Source organism: Homalodisca vitripennis, chromosome 1, assembly GCF_021130785.1.
Source record: "Homalodisca vitripennis isolate AUS2020 chromosome 1, UT_GWSS_2.1, whole genome shotgun sequence".
Classification (NCBI taxonomy): domain Eukaryota; kingdom Metazoa; phylum Arthropoda; class Insecta; order Hemiptera; family Cicadellidae; genus Homalodisca; species Homalodisca vitripennis.
In genome coordinates this window covers 123,631,885-123,653,012 of record NC_060207.1, presented here as the reverse complement: position 1 = coordinate 123,653,012, position 21,128 = coordinate 123,631,885, and the positions used below count along the sequence as shown (strand labels likewise).

The 21,128-nt window shown below is 32.7% G+C and overlaps 1 protein-coding gene across 1 annotated transcript in view; it reads left to right on the top strand.

Moving 5' to 3' along the window:
* LOC124370753 (WD repeat-containing protein 37) overlaps positions 1–21,128 on the top strand; it is a 45,522-nt gene that overhangs the window by 7,704 nt on the left and 16,690 nt on the right. The window contains exons 2-5 of the mRNA XM_046829055.1: positions 7,716–7,874; positions 16,148–16,218; positions 18,212–18,328; positions 19,709–19,900. Of these exons, the coding sequence (XP_046685011.1) occupies positions 7,729–7,874; positions 16,148–16,218; positions 18,212–18,328; positions 19,709–19,900 (526 nt within the window). The 5' untranslated portion in view covers positions 7,716–7,728. The remainder of the gene's footprint in view (positions 1–7,715; positions 7,875–16,147; positions 16,219–18,211; positions 18,329–19,708; positions 19,901–21,128) is intronic.

Below are 21,128 nucleotides of genomic sequence, written 5' to 3'. Positions count from 1 at the left end.
AAATTAAATGTAGACAAAACTCAGTGTATTATGATAGGTCATTCAAAGCTTGTTCGTAAAATTGACTTTACTACGGCTCCCAAATTAAAACTAAATGGCCAAGAGCTAGAATACTCTGAGAAAGTAAAAAATCTAGGACTTATTATTGAGACAAACACTTAAGATGGACTGAACAGGCTTCTTTGATATGTAATAGGGTCTTTGCCGGTGTTCACAGTCTCAAGCGGCTGGCTTCATATCTACCACAGCAAGTTAAAATAATGCTGATAAAGACTCTTGTAGTGCCTCACTTCAATTACTGTGACATAGTCATTAATGACATGACTGTGGAGCTTTCAAATAGACTCCAGCGTGCTCAGAACTTTTGCATTAGGTTCATTTTCAATCTCAGACGTGATGATCACGTAACGCCCTTATTCAAACAATTATCTATATTAAAATTACAAGATCTTCGAGACTATCACTCACTCATTCTGTTGCACGCTCTTTTAAATACAAATTGTCCCACTTATCTTTCAAACAACTTTCAATTTATGTCTGAAATAAGTGAACGAAGTACAAGGAGGGGTACATCCTTATTATCTATACCAATTCATTGAACAACTACCTTTAGTAAGTTGTTTACAGTTTCTGCCTGCCGATTGTGGAATGCCTTACCTATAAACATCAGAGCCATTGTTAAGCGCGCTCGCTTTGGGGCGGAGGTCAGGGCTTGGATGCTGGGGGCTCAGGGGGTATAGCGGTTGGCGGCTTTGAAATGTGTTCCTTAGGGCAACTGAATGCAAGTTGAATGAATGCGTGTATGTCTTATAGTTTTGTAAATATTTATAAGGTTACATTAATTATAGATGTTGTTTTTTATTATTTTAAAGCTAAGATTCTTTTAACGTATAAGGTAAATAAATAGATTTATTTTTAGTTATACATGTATATGTATGTTAGTTTAATTTTTTACGAGGTTAAGTGGTAGAGAGGACTTTATAGTCCTAACTTCACCTCTAATAAAGACATTTTTCATTTCATGCAGATATGCATCATCCACTCTTAAATTTGCACAAAAATAAACAACTCTGTCACATAAACAATATGAACTCCCATGAGTTCTTAGGAAAATTTATATTATGCCACTAATACAATTGAATTATTCCTGGTCTCGTTTAATTGAACCAGGTTTGTTCACAGACAAAAACAGATGGGACCTAATCATATGCTTCTAGGTACCTCAAATAGGATAATTTCTTCAACACATGATACTACAGCAGACCATGTCTGATAGATACAAACATACCTTAGTATATCTCAACATCTGAAATTAGAAATGTTATCCAATACCTACCGTTGAGGAAAGCTCCTGGGTATGACTTGATAACAAACTTAATATTAAAGGAACTCCCGCCAACAGCCCATCAGCTATTAAAAACTTTATTTAATGCATGCCTACACGTTGGTTACTTTCCTAAATCCTGGAAACATGCTGAAGTTATTGTTATCCACAAGCCCGGTAAGCCTGTTAGAAATCCCTCTAGTTACAGACCCATCAGCCTACTACCCACTCTGGCAAAAGTATTTGAAAAGCTAATACAGAAGAGACTATGCAGATTCATTGAAGATGCTCAATGTATTCCTCCCCACCAATTCGGTTTTTAGGGCAAAACATTCTACTACGCAGCAACTTGCGAGGTTAACACAAACAATAGTGCAAGGGTTTGAAAATAAAAGACACTCTGCTGCTTTGTTTCTGGATGTTGCTCAGGCCTTTGACAAAGTATGGCACAAAGGCCTTCTGTATAAGCTATTTCAAACTGGACTTCCAAATTACTTGCAAAACATCATCGAATCATTTTTAGAAAACCGGACTTTTTCAATAAAAATAAATTCTACTCATTCCACTGTTCGACAGATCCGGGCTGGTGTGCCACAAGGCTCAATTTTAGGACCTATCCTGTTTAATATGTTCATGCATGACCTACCCATTCCAGCTCATTCTACGCTTGCTCTTTTCGCTGATGACACTGCCTTGATTTCCCAACATCAAGACATTGACACAGCAGTTGACATGCTTCAGACTGATACAGACCTACTGTTGGATTGGTTCGTTAATTGGAAAATCGCACTTAACCCTCTAAAATGTGAAGCGAAAATATTTTCGCTAAGAAAATTCAATCCCTTAAGGAATATAGAAATTCAAGATAACATCATACCATGGAATGAAAATGACAGAACTGTTAAATATTTGGGTGTCTTATTAGACTCTAAACTTACTTATAAACAGCACATAAATTCAAAATTAAATCAAGCAAACACAAGATTGGCACAAATGTACCCAATTATCAATAGAAGATCATCTCTTAAACTTAAATGCGCTCTTTTAATCTACCAAGGAATATTCAGACCCCTCTTAAACTTATGCTTGTCCAGTTTGGGGTCCTTGCCTCCATAAATCAAAAATGAACAAACTTCAAGTATTCCAAAACAAGTTTTTGAGAATAGCAACAAATTCTCCATGGTTTGTTAGAAACCGACAGATTCATAATGAATTAGAAATTCCGACCATCTGTGACTACATCCGAAAACTAAGTGCTACATTTCTAGAAACTCTGGACCAATCAACAGGTGCTGTCCATTTTAACATTGGCCAAAGAACTGTCAACAGAAGACTGAAAGCACGTCTTGTTCAAGACATTTTATTATAATTTGAAACTTACATTGTTTGTCAAGTACTAATTTTATTGTTTATTTTCTGTTAACTGTATTATGTTATAGGGTGTCTCCATTGGAGCAAACCCACTAATGTTAATATTTCTATGTTCTTCTGTTCTCTATGATTCAAACTTCTGTGTATAATTATTTACTTGTAGTAATTGAACCAGAAATAAAGCTTTTGAAAAAAAAAAAAAAAAAAAATAATTATGCAGGTTATTTAACAAGAACCTGTTTCACTGCATATTTCAAGGACATGTAAATGTAAAGCTGATTGACAGCCTCTGTTTGGAATTTATATTTGTCTTAGCAGGTAATAAAGTTTAAACTATATAATCATTTCCTTAGAACAAATGTTCAATATAAATTTAGAAATTTTCTCAAAATTTCAACTATACTTTGAATGTGATTACAATTACTTTGTGCGATTGGATTATTAGAGTTCTATCTATACAAACTCAAGTTTTCAGGTGTGGTCATTCAAAGTTTCACCATTTTGTGTTTATTACAATATAAATAACCTACGGTTCGCTGAAATATTTACCTATTAATATAAGATTACACTTCCTTTTTGTTAATATGGTTTAATTGTTACCAAATGATAATTAGTTTGCAATTAGAATCTTGTTGTATCTAGTGTTGTTGAATATTAATATACATAGTTGTAACCTCCACTTAGAACTATATTGCTCTTGGACATTGTGTTACTTAATAAAGCAAAGATCTATATATCAGCTGTAACTTTGTTGAATTATATATATTTAATAATAGGGCACTGATTGTTGCTGTAACAGTGGGCTTTTAAGGGATTTGTTATAAATGCAATAATGTTGTTTTCTTAAAGTTATGTGTAATACTGATTTTATTTCAGAGAACTCAGACACAGGTCTTAGCACAACAAAACTTCCAAGTAATAAAGAGGCACTGAGTATGTAAAAGACTGAACGTTAACACTTTTTTTATTTACAAAAATATTGAAAAACAAATTAAATTAGGACTCATAAGAAAACACATTGTCAATAGTTGTAGTGAGCACTCAAACAACCTTATAGTATTCTCAATCAAGAAATGGAGTGAACCATTTCATCATATGGAGGTTGTTTTTTTACTGCACTTAGCTTAGTTATATTAGTAACACTTTTGGAGCTTATAACGCACCACTTCATGCCTTAACTTCTGATTCTTTCTAGTTGACCTTATTTTGTTTTATATTAACAACTGTGAATGCCCCTTGTGGATTTCCCAAAATGGAATTTAATCAAACATTTGGGTAAACATTATGCTGCTTACTTCAGTAAAAGAGACCAGATGAAAAACAAACTCCTAGCTTAAAGCTGCAAAATTCATAAAATATTTGTTCGCCATTCATAAAACAATGAATGGATTTTTGTTATTAAAATTCAGCAAAAGTTTAATAAGGCCTAATTGCGAATAAAATTCTGTAATTGCTAAAGCCTTTTTATTTTGTAGATGTTGTCAACCTCCTGAACAGCACCGTGGCCAAGAGTTGAATACGTCATTTGATGGATTTCGGGTTTAGGTTTTGTTATAGCAATAGCATCATTACTTCTGACATCACCTAGTTCCTGTTTTGTGAGACACAGCAATATGCCCATGTTATGGTAGGCTCATCTGTGTGTACTCGGTTGATGATTTCATAAACTGCACTGGTAATATCATTGTCGGTTCTGCCTCCAACTTCTATCCAGATGACACAATATACTCCTTTTTTTACTTTTATCACTTTGTAAGTTTGATGTAAGATTATAGACAGTAAGTTTACTTAATAAAAGAATAACCTTATTTCAAATTGAGGGTAACTTATAACGTAAGAAAATGAGCTTATTTTGACTTGAGAACAAGTGACCATGTCACAGGTCAAAACTTAAAACTTGAAATTGTTTATTTTCTCTATCAAGTTTTCTTTCTTCACTCATTGCATTTTTTGCAGCAAGATGGTTTTTGTGCTCTCTTCATCAACCGGTATACTCTCTTTAACTATGACTTTATACTCGTCACACATATCACATTATCCTTCTTCACCTTATGGAAATCTAAATTGTATTCACTTACAAATATTTGTCTGTAGATAGATTCCTTAATTAGATGATCAGGATGTTTTTCTTCAAGCGAGTAAGAGGATGTTTTTCCTAAAAAACACATCCACTTTTGGAGATGTTTAAGGTATTGTCCAAATACTGCTTCTTTGAATCTGCTCTATAATAATGGGACTCAATAACAGGAAAAGATTTTAGGCTGAATTATTGTAAAGATTTGGCTTACCCTTTGAAATGTTGATAATCTCTGAAAGGTTGAAATGGTGATGTTTCATTGAGCTTGATCAATATTTCCTAATAGATCCAAAATATGCTCATCATTTAAAGAATCCATAATTTATAAATAAAGAACATAAACAACACTAATAAGCTGCAGCCTACTACTTCATAGAGAAACTCCTTAAGCATTCACATGGAACCACTTTGCATAGAGAATATACTTATCTTGAAACAAGTTCTTTTTGGTGGTTTAAACCATCTTGAATGGAAATTTCATGAGTATAAAACATTAGAGATGCATTATTGCATGAATAATTCAATTTTAAAAAATCACTTAGATCTCTTTTGATTCAGATGGAACTCCAGTAAGACTCCATGACTTGTCATAGTCAAAATATATTGAAAATTTTTTAAGAGGTCTCACTCCAGGTTGTTCAACGGTAGATCTGGAGCAATGTTGAACATGTAAAATACTTTTCGCCTGCTTCAAGCCTTAAAATAGTTTCTAACAAGTACAAAAACTAAGTACATAAGCTGTCTATTGTTGTATATATTTTTTAAATAAATGTAGTTTAGAAACTGTTATAAAACATATATTTGTATTTTTAATGAATAATACCATATTAGGGAGGAAAAATAGCATGAAAAATGTTTTTTTTGGGTTTACTTAAAGTGATAGTAAATCAATTTTTTACTTACTTTTAAGATAGCAGAAATGTAATGAATTTGATGAAAATATGCTGTTTAATTTTTAATAAAGTAAAAATTATGTTCTCTTTAAATATTTATTTACAAATTCACAATGTTGAGGAAAAATGCCTTGGAAAGTGATGTATTTATTTTTATATCAAAATTTTGTGGCAAAATAATTAATATGTGAAGAAAGTATACAATAGCAAATCCTAGGTGGAAACAATGATTATTGTTTTTATATATAGCTGTGGTATTCTGCACAAGGAATTTTCACCACCATGATATACAGTTAATCATGCTTTTTACAAAGACGTCTTGCAATGAAGTCCAACAGGAAGTTGCATTCAATGAAGTGCTGTACCATGATAAATCACCAGCTTACAGTGTACTTCAATTAAGAATTTAAGCAAAAAAGTATCATATTTCCACAACCTCCCAACAGCCCAGATCTAGCTCTTTGATTTCTTCCTTCTCCCAAAATTGAACTTACAGTTGAAGGGTTATATTTTGGGAAAATAGACAATATACAAAAACTCCTGACTGAAGAATCCCACACATACGCATATGGAAAACAACTTCTGGCAATGCTATGATCAGTGGAAGAAATGTTAAAACTCCATAACTTCTCTAGGGTCAGACTTTAAGGAGATAACTTGTAAAAAAAATTTCAAGTAGGGTATGTAGTGTATATGATTAACTATAAGAGTGTACTTATTTCTAGGACATACCTAGTACATATGGGCTATATAAAAATAAAAAGTTTCAAGATGGCAGTCATTTGCATTTGTGTAAAATATTTAACTGAAATATTTCCCAGCATACATGGTAAATGAAATGTTTTTTTTATAAATATGAGGTAAATGTAAACAACTTTGCAGTTTTTTTATATCCTAAGGTTTTAAGATGGTTACCATACACATTTTAAGAATATTATAATATTGTGGAGGTAATGGTGAACATGATAATTGCCATAATTTCTGGCCAATTGGGTAAAATTGTCCATATCATATGTATTTAATATCCTGCATCCAAGTCCTGGAAACAGTACAATTGGTTAAGTTTCCTGCACATAATTTACATGAAATATTCACATGAATCGATGTGAATATAGAGTTAAGCCCTATCTCACCTTCCACTTGTTACGTTATGTTAGTTACCTTCCTGCTATATCTAGAAAACTCAGTTGTTCCACCGTGGTACCATAACCAGGTCCTTTGTAACCTAGATTTCTCTGACGTCAAAACAATGCAAAAAGTTTGTTTTGAATGTCTTAGTCACCGACTCTTTATGGATATCTTCAGACAGACGTGGACTCCAGATTCTAGGAGTCATTCTGTAGCAGTGTCAGAATTCATAAACTGCACTAAGGACAGGTGAAATGGAGTTTAACCCAATATTCACATTGTTTAAATCTGTTATATTTGATAATAGGTCATATTTAATACAAAGAATACTATAAAACATCTTCATGGGGTAAATAATGAGCCCACAGCATGTTTATGTTTGAGAATAACTTTAGTTGATTTCCACACTTTAAGAAACATTTCAGTAATCAATCATAAGTTTAAGATGAATTAAAGAGATCTTACAAATAAATCTGTGCATGTTTCCCAAAATAATGTGGGATGGAATCAAAACCAGCAGAATTCCTCTTAATAGACTTATTAAATTTTAAATTGTTCGACACTTTCAAGAAATTATCTTTGTCCAGCAAGGAGTCAATGTTAGTCGACCCCCAACTGATAATGATAAGGCATTCGTGTTATCTTTTTCTACCTCATTGAAAATTGCAAAATTTGACTCACAAATTTAGCAAAACTCTTAGTTTTATTTGGGGTCATATGTAGCAAACCTCTTTGGTTATTACATGAATGCCGACCACATTACTATTATTTGTGCTCTCTCATACTACATAAACAGCTCCAAAACAGATCAGAATAATTTTTTTATATTTAATTCAGTATTAATGCTTAAGAATTGAGAAACTATGCCTAATTGTTACAGCTACTTTTTGTGACTGGATTCCTAATGGTAATATATTCACAGATGCTGAGTTAAAATGCCCCAGGACACCGGCAAGCCTCCATTCAACATTAAGCGTGCTAGTGGGCCTAAGTATGGAGGAACTATGCCTGATGTCGATACTAATCTTCCCAGCTGGCGATCTGACTTAGACACAGAGTCCAACTTGCCACCTATTCTTAGGTAAAGTGCTATTTACTGATCCTCTGTGCAAACTTACTAACTACCTTGTAATATAACCTTTTACATTCGTATGATTATAACTGATGTATTTATTTTGCCTAATATACGGGGTCACAATAATACTAAAAGCTTTTACTTTCTGACTATACAAATTTGTTTGGTTGGACAGTAGTATCTTTTTTCTTCTATCATCGCAACAACTAGTCATGAAACAGATTGAAACATACAGCATGAAAAAATAAGAAATAAAATTATCTCTAAACACGTAATTAGAATTGAACGTGTGTGCACTCATCAAAATGCTGCAAACTGTTCCGGCCAAGATGAATGTAATGGTCGGCTAGTCTGAAGAAAAGGTACCAGCCAGAGACAGACAATGTCTGGTGCGATAGTCTGATGGATGCTGCTGTGCCAATATTGCCAACCCAATGCACTTTCTTTTTTTTTTTTTTTTTTTTTTAAGGGGGATTCCTTTTAAACCTTATTCTGCCCATCCTCAAGGGTCACTGGCCTTGTGAGTATCTTATCAAACAGAATAAAGGGGAGAGTCGATACAGTGTACAAGGTTGATTGTACTGACAAAACAGTCACAGACAGGATTTGAACATCTCTAGCTCAGACCCAAAGTCCAACGTTTTAGACCAATCGTCCATCGGCACTTGAATAGTCAAAAGATTAAAAAACTTCATGGTCTTAATTTATGGTCTACAATGTTTATTCTTAAATGAACAATTATTTATTTGTTTGATTTTAGACATTAAGATATCAGGAAATATATCTTAGGAATGGGCATTCCTGGAGGGGGGGAAGGGTCTCCAAATAAGACTAGTGATGATGTATGGTAAAGGAGTTGTGGGCAAAATGGAGCTGAAGATGCACAGGAGGAAAATATATGGTTCAGAAGGACTTGTTGTGCCTGAAAACACCAATCAGATTTTTTCAATAGACAATAGACAATTTATTAGCCATTCATAATTTTCAATATAATTACAATAGGCTTCGTCAAATATTAAGGTTTAAATTACTAGCCTATTCTAAGGTTAAAATCCTTATAATCAATCTGACAGCCAAAAAATTCATTAATATTATTCAAAAAGCCTATTTTTAGCCAACAATAAAATTTATTACTAAAAACCTGACATGTTAAAATTTTATAGCAAAAGGTAACAAATTAAACATTTTAATGCCAAAGGGAATATGGAAATTCATGGCTTTACTTAATCTAGCTCTATCTACATTTAACTTATTTTTATTCCTTGTATTGTAATGATAAAAATAGTTTATTTTCAAAATAATACGTGAATTTTTTCTTACATCTATAACAGATGTTTTTTATATATTCATAACAGTTAAAACACCAATATTAATTATAAACAAAGATTTACAATGATCTAGCACAGCTGCATCTGCTAAATTTCTCATGGCCTTATTTTGGATTATTAGCACTTGATCAATACCAGTACGATTAACCCAAATTATTAAACTTTATCTAATAATATTTTCAAAATGCCATTTTTATATACATTTGTGACACTAATTTTTACATTTACATAATAAGTAAATAACCCTAGATAATCTTTTACATACATACTCAATGTGTTGTTTCCAAGAAAGTCTGTTGTCCACTATTATTCTTAGTAACTTAACAAGAACTTTAGATTCAGGCATTAATATCCTTAATATCCTTAAAAGTTATTAACAATGGTTTTGATTTTTCTGCATTTAAATAAAGACCATTTACATTAAACCAGTTAACACTTTCATTCATGGTAGTCTCTACCAAGTTGTTTAAATATAGTAAATCTGTGTGACTTTAACAAAGTGGTATCATCAGCATATAGTAGTAAAATTAGAAACATTTAAACTAAAATCATTAATCAATATAATGAATAAAACAAGCCCTAACACAGATCCCTGTGGCACACCTATCTTTATATCAACCACAAGGGAATAAGCCCCATTTACCATGACAACCTGTTTGCGATTTGCAAGATAGGGTCTTAACATGTTCAGATTTTTTGTTCAAAATTCAGAATTCTAATTTGTTCACCAGTAGATCAGGCCTAACACAATCAAATACTTTGCTCAGATCACAAAGTGTTGAACACTCAGTGCGGTAACAAAATTGACTAAAACTAAATAATTTTAAATTTTCAAAATGAATACATATTTGATGTTTAAGTGTTTTCTCTATTACCTTAGACTAGATTGGTACTATAAGTATCAAGACAATCAAGTGACCCACTTTAATATACAGGTACAACTTTTGAAAATTTTAAACATGTGGGAAAAATCCCTTTCATCCAACATACAATTCATAGAATATGTCAGGAATTCAGTTATATAATCAATAATGGCCTTAATTAAAATGCTGTTGAAACCATCTACATCTTTAGAATGGGAATTTTTAAGGATGAAACAATTTTACAAACATAATCTACACTGACAGGACAAAAACATACTCCTCAAATGGAAGCAATAACTTATTAAGGTATTGATTTGCACTATTCACAGAACTTTTACTTTGACACTGATCTCTTCAATAGCTGTCACACATTGTGTGTTTAATTCATCAGGCAGAATATTACTAGACCGACTACGTAGAGTTTCCTTCCCAGATGCCTTGTTAATGATTGTCCACACTGCTCTACATTAATTAACTGAGTTTTCTATGTAATCTCCATTACTCCGCCTCTTTGCTTCTTTAATAGCCAGTCTGTAGAGTTTTCAGCTAATTGAATAAATTATCATTATTCATTCTATTATATTATGTCATGGTACCACAAAATTTGTTTTTTATGTTCTCTTGATCTGGGGTATACCAATTAATTTTTTCTTCTTAGTTTTATTGTTAGGTTTATTAATTTTTACCTTGCATCAGATAACACTGATTAAAAATTGTTTTTATAAAACAAATAAAAAGTTTATTTTGATGTTAAGTTACAATCCTGAGTAGCAATAAAATTCCAGTCCACCTCACTTAAATGGTATTTAAAACCCTACAGGTTCTCATTTGCATATCTTCTTGCAAGTTAAATAGAAGGCCTACTTAAATTTAATTAAATTTACTAAAACTATCACACTTCTTATTGATAGGCCTATCGTCCGCAGACGAAATCATGATTTGACAACAAATGTTCGTATACTTGCAGCTTGTAATTTTTAGGGCAGAGATTAGTAATAGTATTGTCCAAACAGGATTAAAAAAATTTTTTTTAATTTTACAATTTTTTAAAATTTTTTATTTCAACGGCATCACCATTTCAACAAGTAAGTTTAAATTTTATCTACATGCATAACAAGCGACTAAAGAAATTAATTAGTGGACTAAAACAAAAACAACAGAATATGCAACCAGTAATCAAAACAATAGATACATAGATAACAAGTAATGTGTAACAATAAATAGATAAATATATAACAATAGCAAAGAAAGATGCTTAAAAAGAACGATGCATAGCAAGAAATGAACTATGACGTAGGTAACAGTTTTGACAAATAAGTTAACTGTGATAATAAAATAAAAGACTCAACAAGAAATAATGACACCAAGATCAATGCATAGCAATAGATAAACTATGAAGTATCAATTTAATTAATATAAAGGGCAACTGTGAGAAAGTAACTGTAGGATTCTCCACAAGTGGGAAAATTATTGACACAAAACAAATTATATATCTGGAGACAGTTCAAAAAGTTAATTACACTAAGTAAAGAAGTGTTTTGGATATCAAATTCAGCATTAACATATCCACAATTTATTACTTTACGTTTAAATCTGATTTAAAATCTCAGAAGTTGATCTAATTTGACCATAACTGTTCAACCACTCTCTTCAAAGAAATATGGCCTCCTATCACAACTTTTTGTTACACCTCATCACACAGTAACCTTGGGAGTAATTAGTACATGGAATTATTCAGGATTTGTAGCAGATGGTGATTATTAACATAACCGTCTAGAAAGAAATATGCTTTGTCTCGCGTCATTCAAATATTTTTATCAGACATTACAAAATCAATAATTTGTTCTGGAATTGCTTGCCTCACTGTATAATCATTAGGCTTTAGCTGTAAGAAAAGAGCCATTTTATATGGGTGGAAATGCAGATCAAAACACAATATTCATCTTACAGAGCGGTCAGACATGCACAAAGCAGCAGCTTGTTTATGGGCCGGCTGCTGAGGACTGGTTTCCACAGCTCTTCTTACTTGTTAATATTCTTTGGTATCCGGACTGACCTTGGATGGCCTGTCAACTTCAGTTTTAACATTGTCCTAGTAGATCTGAAGTAACCCAGATCATAATAATGTTACGAGTAGGAACTCGGCCTCTTAGAGCCACATAAAAACATCTACGGAACGGCCGCTGAACAGCAACGCAGGAATCGTCACTTTTAAAAATGCCTCTACAACAAATTTGCGGTGCTTAGCTGACCACTGCTCCATAGCTACTAAAAATGTCCGCAAATGGTCTGTAGAATGCGCCTGTCCTTACAAATCCCCACTACCTACTCGTTACACAGTACAGCGTCATGATAAAACCTTCAGATCATTTTGCCACTCCCTGTACTTCTTCCCTATCTGAATCCAAATTAAAGGATATAAGTATTCATTTTTTCAAGATGACTAACAATTTCCCTGAGATTCATAGCTTCATAAGTTGTAGATACCTGTAGAAAGTGGATGTGTAGTCAAGTATGTTCAGATAAACTTTTTTTAATTTGCTTTTTCTGTATTTAAGAAGATTTAAAAAAATACATTATAGAACAAATATTGTATCTACCATTGATTTGTTTAAGAAACTGGTACATTTAATGAGAAAATATAAAGGTATTTTATCCCAAACCAAAGACTTTGTTTAGTTTAATCCTTTCCACTGGTATTTCTTGAAAATAACACTACAAATTTATTTAAAAACTTCTTAAAATTCTGAAAACTGTTTATGGTTATAAAAATTTCACAGAAGAGTTTGAAAAGCAATTTGATGTTATAATATATTGGCTACCGTTAGGTCCAAGAACATTTTTTAGTAAAAGTTACACTGAACATGACCTACAATAATCATTTAAGAGTAGACATACTGTAGATTAGTAGTTGTATACAATTTTTAAGTAGTAATAATTGCAAATTAACTCAAGTTATAAAAAAGAAATAACACATTAGCACTAATCACCAAGAAAAAACACAACACTGCATTCACAGTTCATAAACACAACAAACTACATCATTGTCAATCACAGTGTTTTAACAAAATTGTCATACCTTTCTTTTTCAAATAAAACAGCTTTGTCAAAGCTAAATAACAAGATTGACAAGTTAGAGTAATTACAGTTGTCTAACTATGTATAAAACAACAGGTATTTTTTTCTAACAAGGTGTTTCTTCCTAATATTTAAATAATGTAGAAAGTTTATAATAAGCATTTGCTGAGGGTCCATAAATTACAAAAGTATGAAACGTGTTCTTTATTATTAAATTAAAGTCTTTAAATTGATTATTTTGTGATATAACTATTATTTGCTGGAAACGTAAAAGTGTATCGGTTTAAAATTTATTAAATTACATCAAAGTATTGTTTAAAAAATCAAACACTGTCACAGTTAGAAATCCTCTTACGTTTAAAAACAAATCTTACTTAGCATTTAATGACCAATCAGTACGGTCTTCTACATATTTTTTGGAGAATCATGACTGAGTGTTTTAACAATTTTGCAAATGATTTTGGAAAAGCGTTTGACATTTTTGAAGGGACTAGAGCCATTTGTTTAATGGGGACCTGCTGGTTATCTTATATCAGAAGAATTATTTCTCACTTTTCTCTGTTGTTGACAGGGAAACTAAAGAGAGATATCCTTTCTTTGTATATTTTTAAAGTTAAAATATGCACATTTACTACCTCTAAGCATTATTGGTGTTATCACAACATTCATGTCTGCAAGATATATAACAACAAATGCGGGTGTGCCTATTGAGTACGGACAGGGTGTAAGATTTATCAGTGACTCACCCAGTCAGTATCACTCTTTCTCTTGCACCATCGAGGCTGCACCACCTCACTGTCATCGCAGGTGGTTTGATTTCTCCTAAGTCTTGCTGTAGACGTGCTGCTGTTGCGGCACCGAAAACTAGCACCTGACTTACGAGGGCTATTCGGAAAGTTCATTACGTTTTGCGCTGTGGCCGCTAGGGGCGGGACTAGCACGGCCATCTTGGTGTCAGGACGTCCCACCGTTCAGTGGCTATCCAGCCGTGCTAGCGGGAAGTTCGTGTTGTAACGCATCTAGTCACAGTGCCTGTTTGAAATGTCTGCCGCAATTGAAAATCCCATCAACTGTGAGGTGCGCACAGTAATTAGGTTTTTGAATGCCAAAAACTGTAAGCCTATAGAAATCTATCGGCAGTTGTGTGAAGTTTATGGGAACAACATTATCACTGAAGGTGGAGTGCGACAATAGGTCATTAAGTTTAAAAATGGCCGAACAAATGTTCATGACGAAGAGCGAAGTGGAAGATCCAGCATAGTGACTGACGAACTTGTTGAGAAAGTTGACGCGAAGGTCCGAGAAAATCAACGGTTAACCATAACGGAACTCTTGCTTAGTTTCCCTCAAATTTCACGAACTTTGTTATACGAAATCATCACTGATAAGCTTGGCTTCCACAAGTTTTGTGCAAGATGGGTACCGAAAATCCTGACCAACGTCCACAAAAACCAGCGCATGGCTGCAGTGTTGACAATTTTGGTTGCTTATGATAAAGAGGGTGAATCACTACTCGATCGCATTGTAACTGGCGGTGAAACATGTTAACTGCGAGACCAAATTGCAGTCAATGGAGTGGGGACACACAAGTTCCCCTCACAAACCAAGAAAATGTTTGCAAACGATGTCGGTAAGAAAGGTTATGGCGACCGTTTTTTGGGACAAGAAAGGTGTAATTCTTGTTGATTTCCTGGAACGAGGCACTACAATCAACTCAGAAAGGTATTGCCAAACGTTAAACAACCTCAGAAGAGCGATCCAAAACAAGCGTAGGGGAAAGTTGAGCTCGAAAATTCTGTTGATTCACGATAACGCTCGACCTCACATGGCAAATCACACAAGTGAAGTTCTCGAATCATTCCAGTGGGAGTTGTTTCCTCATTCATCATACAGCTCGGATCTTGCACCAAGTGACTACCACTTGTTCCCAACAATGAAGAAGTGGCTGGCAACGCAGCGCTTTGACGACGACGCAGAGCTGCAGCAAGAAGTGACAAACTGGTTAAAGACACAGGCGGCAAAATTTTATGAGGAAGGCATTGTCAAGCTCATCCATCGATATGATAAGTGCCTAAATTTGAATGGCGATTATGTTGAAAAGTAGTATTTAAAGTGTGGCTTTCAAATGTATATAATAACAATTTCTTCCTATACTTTGTTAATTTTTAATTCCAAAACGTAATCTACTTTCTGAATAGCCCTCGTACTAAAAATCAGTCTGAGTATTTCCTATATAGAGTGTCTTTCCTATAGTTTTAGTATTCATTGGTAATATCAATGAGAGGTTGAAGATTTTAAGATTAACCTGATCCAGTAGCTCATAAAATAACAGTCTGCAGTTAACACTGGATTTTTAAGAATAATGTTTTTGGTAGGAAACTATCCAGTTAGTGCAGAGCATCTTGCTTAGTATTCTATAAGAAAAATCACAATTTTTATACTGAAAAAACTTTGAAAAGGTGTTAGCACTATAATTAAAGGAAACTGAATAAGATGAATACTGTATAAACACTATATATTGTTAATAGTTTAAGTTAAATAGTTATATGTATATATTGCTATAATAAAAAATATTTTTTTAAGATTTGTTTGTTTTATTGTATAATCATCATAATTTATAGTACTTATACATTATTGTAAGTAACTACGTAACATGATGCTTAACCATGTGCTTTAGTCATATGTTTAATGTTTGTCACCTTATACATACCTTTGCTAATTTTGTTTAGAATTATTTTCCATATTCAAGTTTTAAGTAATCAAAAGCCTAACTTTTACGTTGTGTATACGTTGTCTTTACTTCACCACAACTTATATATTTGACCTTGAAACATACAGTGTATTGCACAAGTCAGTAATTTGCATCTGACTTAATGAGACTGAGACTAATTAGTATGAGATGTAACATTTAACTTGCATACTTTGCTGGCTCTGATCCCAACATTACTATCATTATTTACTTTACTTCTAACTCAGGTTAGTCTAATAACCAATAGTTTGTTGTTTACAGGGGAAGGTTACATGATCTCTTCTCTCAGATAGAAAAAGAATTTGAAACACTTTATGCTGAAAATATAAGTTGTAAGTATCCTAATTTATAAATTCAAATTTATTGTACATTATAATATTAACATATTAGGTTATTATTAGATAACTGTAGCTATTTATCAATTTGTTTTTAAATAGGTAAGTTCACTGCTTATTAACAATTACTTTCCAATACTGAGATTAAATATCCTTTACGTCCAGGGTTTGTTTTCTAGAGAGTTGCAATCTTAGGGGAATTTAGGGGAATGGAATGTCCCCAGTAAAGCTGGAAGCTTAAAAGTTGTGTATAAGATTTCCTTAAAGGAACACATACTATAATCCTTTTGACATAAATATAAAGTTGCATTAACCCTCGAAGTAGCAGTAATTTTTTCCTCAGATGGCAGGTGATTTTGAGTGTTTTGTACCTGTACTTTAAAAATTTTGTAAAAAATACATTTTTGCTATAAACCTATATGTGTAATACATTTGTTTCAGGAAAATATGGAGATAATTATGGTATTAACACATTATGCATAAACCATAAAATAATTGCTACACAAATTTTTGTTTGTTTGAAAAGCGGTGGGACTGCCTCTGGTAAAGTGTGATAATATAAATAAGAATCTGATATTGCTAATTTGTTCTTCATTTTATGTAGTTTCATAAAATATATAATACAGGGTGTCCAGCATTCGGAAAAATGCGGGAATCGTACTTAAATTTACTGTGTACAGGAAAAAATGCGGGATATGTACAGAAATTTTGAGAAAAAAAATGAGTAAAAAGTTCAAAATAAAGGAAGCTCGTCTAATGCTGATCAAGTCCAAGTATATTGGACAGGGCATATTTTTACACTAAATATTTTCAAAATAAACAAAAAATTTAGCATAGTATAGCCTAAAACAAAGCTGTAACAATCTAGCTATAAACCACTTCCATGATTTATCACTAATTTTCAAAATGGCTAGATGAAGACGATCTTTTTGGCAAGATTGATGACGTCCCTGTGACATTATTATTGTTGCCAAAATAGCAAAAAAAATTTCACCATCGAAATCAGTAATTCTTTCGGTTTGAAATGGACATAAATAGTGGTGGTACTGTTAAATGTACTATATTAACTGTCAAAACTTGTGTGTCAGATCAACACTATAATGTTGATTGCCATTTATAAAACGATTTATATCGACATTATAATGTTGATTGCCAGTTGGAGGTTTAATGAAGAAAGTAAAAAGCTTTTTTGTATTCACTTACTGTACGTACGGGGTGTGTTAAAGTTGGTACTCACAATCGATTTACAAAGTTGTATTTCTTTTAGTTCAAAGGTGTAGCAGATTATAAACAGTTTTAGAACTTTTGTACCACACTGAACATACATAGTATGTGATTAATGTTTCATAAAAGTTTAGAAACAGTTTTGTGTTTTTATCATAATTTATTTGAAAAAAGTTCTTGACCTTTATTTGCTGTTTGTGATTATGTATAAGTAACTAATAAAATTATAAATATAAGTGTATGTAATATTTTGTACATTTTATATGAATTAAGCCAAAAGGATAAGACAGTTCCTAGTTCTGTATTCCACATTACTCAGTATTATATCAGCTTCCAGAATCTATTGTTTGCAAAGTCAAATAGAATTCTGCTGAGTGAGGAAATAGCTACTCTTTAACAAAGAAGTGTCATAAAGGAGGTGAAGTCAGCAAATTATTTAAAAAGTAAAAAAACACCAAATCTTAAATTAAAATAAGAGTAAGAGTTAATTTTGTTTTTTTATGCTGTGAAACAATAAATGTTAATGATTCTATGATATACACTGTCTGATAACTTTCTGAAGTAATATTGGTGAAGTAACAAAAATAACACAAAAAAACACAAAAAATAGGTTGTGTAATTTATTACACATTGCATTAACAAACTGATTGTATGATTGTGTAGATGTCAAAACTATGAGATGGTTCTGATATCATTCATAAAAAAAAAAATTGTTTGTCATTAGTTGTGCTATAAATTTGTTAATTATGTGTCATTGTGTTTTCAGTACAAGAAAAGGTTGATGTCCTAAATGAGAAGCTGGAAAGAGAAAGTCTCATTAACGAAAAGCAAGGTTATGATTTCACGGATTTTGAAAATCCTTCAAAAATATCAAAACATAAATGTAAGTACATTCTGTATTAGATTCTTCATCTCTTAGAATCTTTTAACTCTTATTAGGGATGGGTCGATCCTGACAATCGATCCCTCAATACTTTGTGGTATTGGGGATTTTCAATATTATTATTTTTATTCTATTACAGTATCAATGTTTTCAAAGTTTAATTTTACCATAAAATAATGAATAAAATTAACAGAATTGCCTATATTTATGATCTTATATCAGTGTGAGTGAGCTCTGTGTATTCGCCAACAGCTGATTAGCAGTAACCAAATTACTGATAGTCAAAACACGTTTTTGTCTTATTTTGTGTATGAAATCACTGAGATAAATATAAAATATAGTCAATTTTGTTTAAAAATGGGATTTACTTTGTCCACTGTCAATGAAAACTTGCTGGGAAACAGGAATTATCAGGCATAGAATATGTTTCTTAAAGGTTAGCATTCTGTGCTTCAGTGACCTGAGATTTTGTGTAGAGTTTACCAGAGTTCTGCACACCAGTTGCACTTTCCAAGGTCTTGGAGATGCTTATTGCATCCTCTTGGGTGTTACTGGTTCCCTGGGTTTTGGTCCTGCGGCGACTATGTTAGTCTTAGTCTCGAGACAACACATTCGTAGAATGATAAATTTGAGATACATAGCAACATGGTTTTTTTAATATGCATCTCCTGTGACACTAGTAAGTGTACTGGCTGTAACCTAAGAGAGTCAGGGAGTCCTGCCATTCGTCCTACTCACTAGTCGCCTCAGATACTTCAAGGGTAAGAATTTCAATAAGAGCTACTGAGTTGATGCCTTTAGATGAAGAGAATGAGGATTTATTGAATGAAAAACACTCCTTCAATCGTACAAAACTCTTGCAGTTCAATTTAACATGTCCAGTATGAGAAACAGGCAAAATACTGCAGGCTGTGATCAACTAATGACATTTAGAACATAATATATGTGCATCTTAGTCAGCTGATTTGGTCTGTTAATCCTCCCATTCGTGTCTTCCAGTCAGGCCAAATTAGAGCCCTACTTTTAGTCCTACGCACCTCCAGATTCAAGGTGCATCAGGGTCACAAAAAAGAAATTCCCATCCTTTTAGAGGCTTCTTGAGATGACAGTGTCTTAATATTATTAACTCTTCTTCACTTGCCTTCCAATTTTGCAGGATATTGGATGCAACCCACATTGAAAAGGAATTAAATATGAGCCTACACATATGATGACCTAAAACTAATGACCATCCCCTCAGATGTTAGTCTTGAGCCCATGTATTGATCAATTAAGTAATGTATAAGGCTCATGAAAATCAAACAAGGAAAAATTTGGGTAACTCAAAGCTGAAAGTTCTAGGGTTACCTTTACAGTAGTAATTATGTATTAAATTTTCAGCTGGCACGAGTTCATCACAGAAGTTGAAGACAGCACACAAGCTGAAGGCACAAACCAGTAAGATTGTGAGCAGTTTCAAGGGGCCAACAGTCAGCTGTAACCTGGTACGGGAGTTCTCAGGGCATCGCGATGGTGTGTGGGAGGTGGCAGTAGCTCGGCCTGGTCAACCTGTTATTGGCACTGCATCTGCTGGTAGGTTAATTTGTTTTAATCCCTTTTAACTCCAGCCATTATATTAGGTGATGTCCCAAAAATCCCAAGTGATTTTTAGATCAAGTGTATGAGTTTTAAGTTATCCAGCTAATTCTTTTTTTGTTTTACTTCTTATTAAATGCAGTTTACAGAAAAATATAAGAAACTAAGTATGTAATATCTTGAAAATTATGTTTTTTAACCCTTAAAGCGCTAATTTAAATTACTGTCAAACGCTAAGACATAAAAAAGTATTTTTTTTTTTAAATTTCCCAATGCTAATTTTTGTTTCATATTCCTTGGTATTACCTTTATCAGAAAAAATAATAAACATGTAATATTACATATTTTTGAGAATTTTATACGCACGAAAACATTTGAAATTTTGAATAAACTGCATTGCAGGATAATGTACATAGGAACACTATTTGACAGATTACATTACATTTATACAGGTTATTTATAATGAGTAAATTGTAACTGAAGTTTCTGTATAATTAGTACATAAAATTAAATAAGTTCAGTATAAGATTTTGAAATGTAATAACATGAAATTCACACAAACTTATTTATACGATAGCCTACAAGGGAAATGAAACAAATATTGTACTTATAAACCTTATTTATTTAGAATAAATAAACTGGACTTGTATGGTGAAACTGGTATAAAATACAAAACAAATAATTGAAAAAATATTACACATAATATACCAAAAATGCGCTCAAACTACGTTGTTCGTAGTAAAATGATAAAAGTTGGATTAGCCATTATAATAAAACATTACACTAAATGTTAGTAAAAACAAACTAAAACACTATTAGAATAACAACGGACTGATTCAAAACACTTTGTTTAACAATATAACCAACATACGACCATCACACACGTAGTTAAACAGCTGAATGAAACGAACGCGTCTGTAGGCGTATGCCGCGTCACAGGCCATACAAAAAATGGCGGCGATTGTTTTCAACCCTAGTAGATACCGTTACAACGTCCACCAACGATGACAAAGCGTTTTGTCTAGTCCCAACAGTCGAAAGGAACATTGACCTGCTCTCTTACGGAAGTTTTAACAACTAATTCTTCGCCATTTCAAAATTAAAGCATTTGCCTTTGTAGACGTTATCCGCGTTTAAAGCATCGGCAGTTCCGCGTCTTTAGGCGTTAGCCGCGTTGGAAGGGTTAATATTTATTGATATAAAATACGTACAAATGTTAAAATTT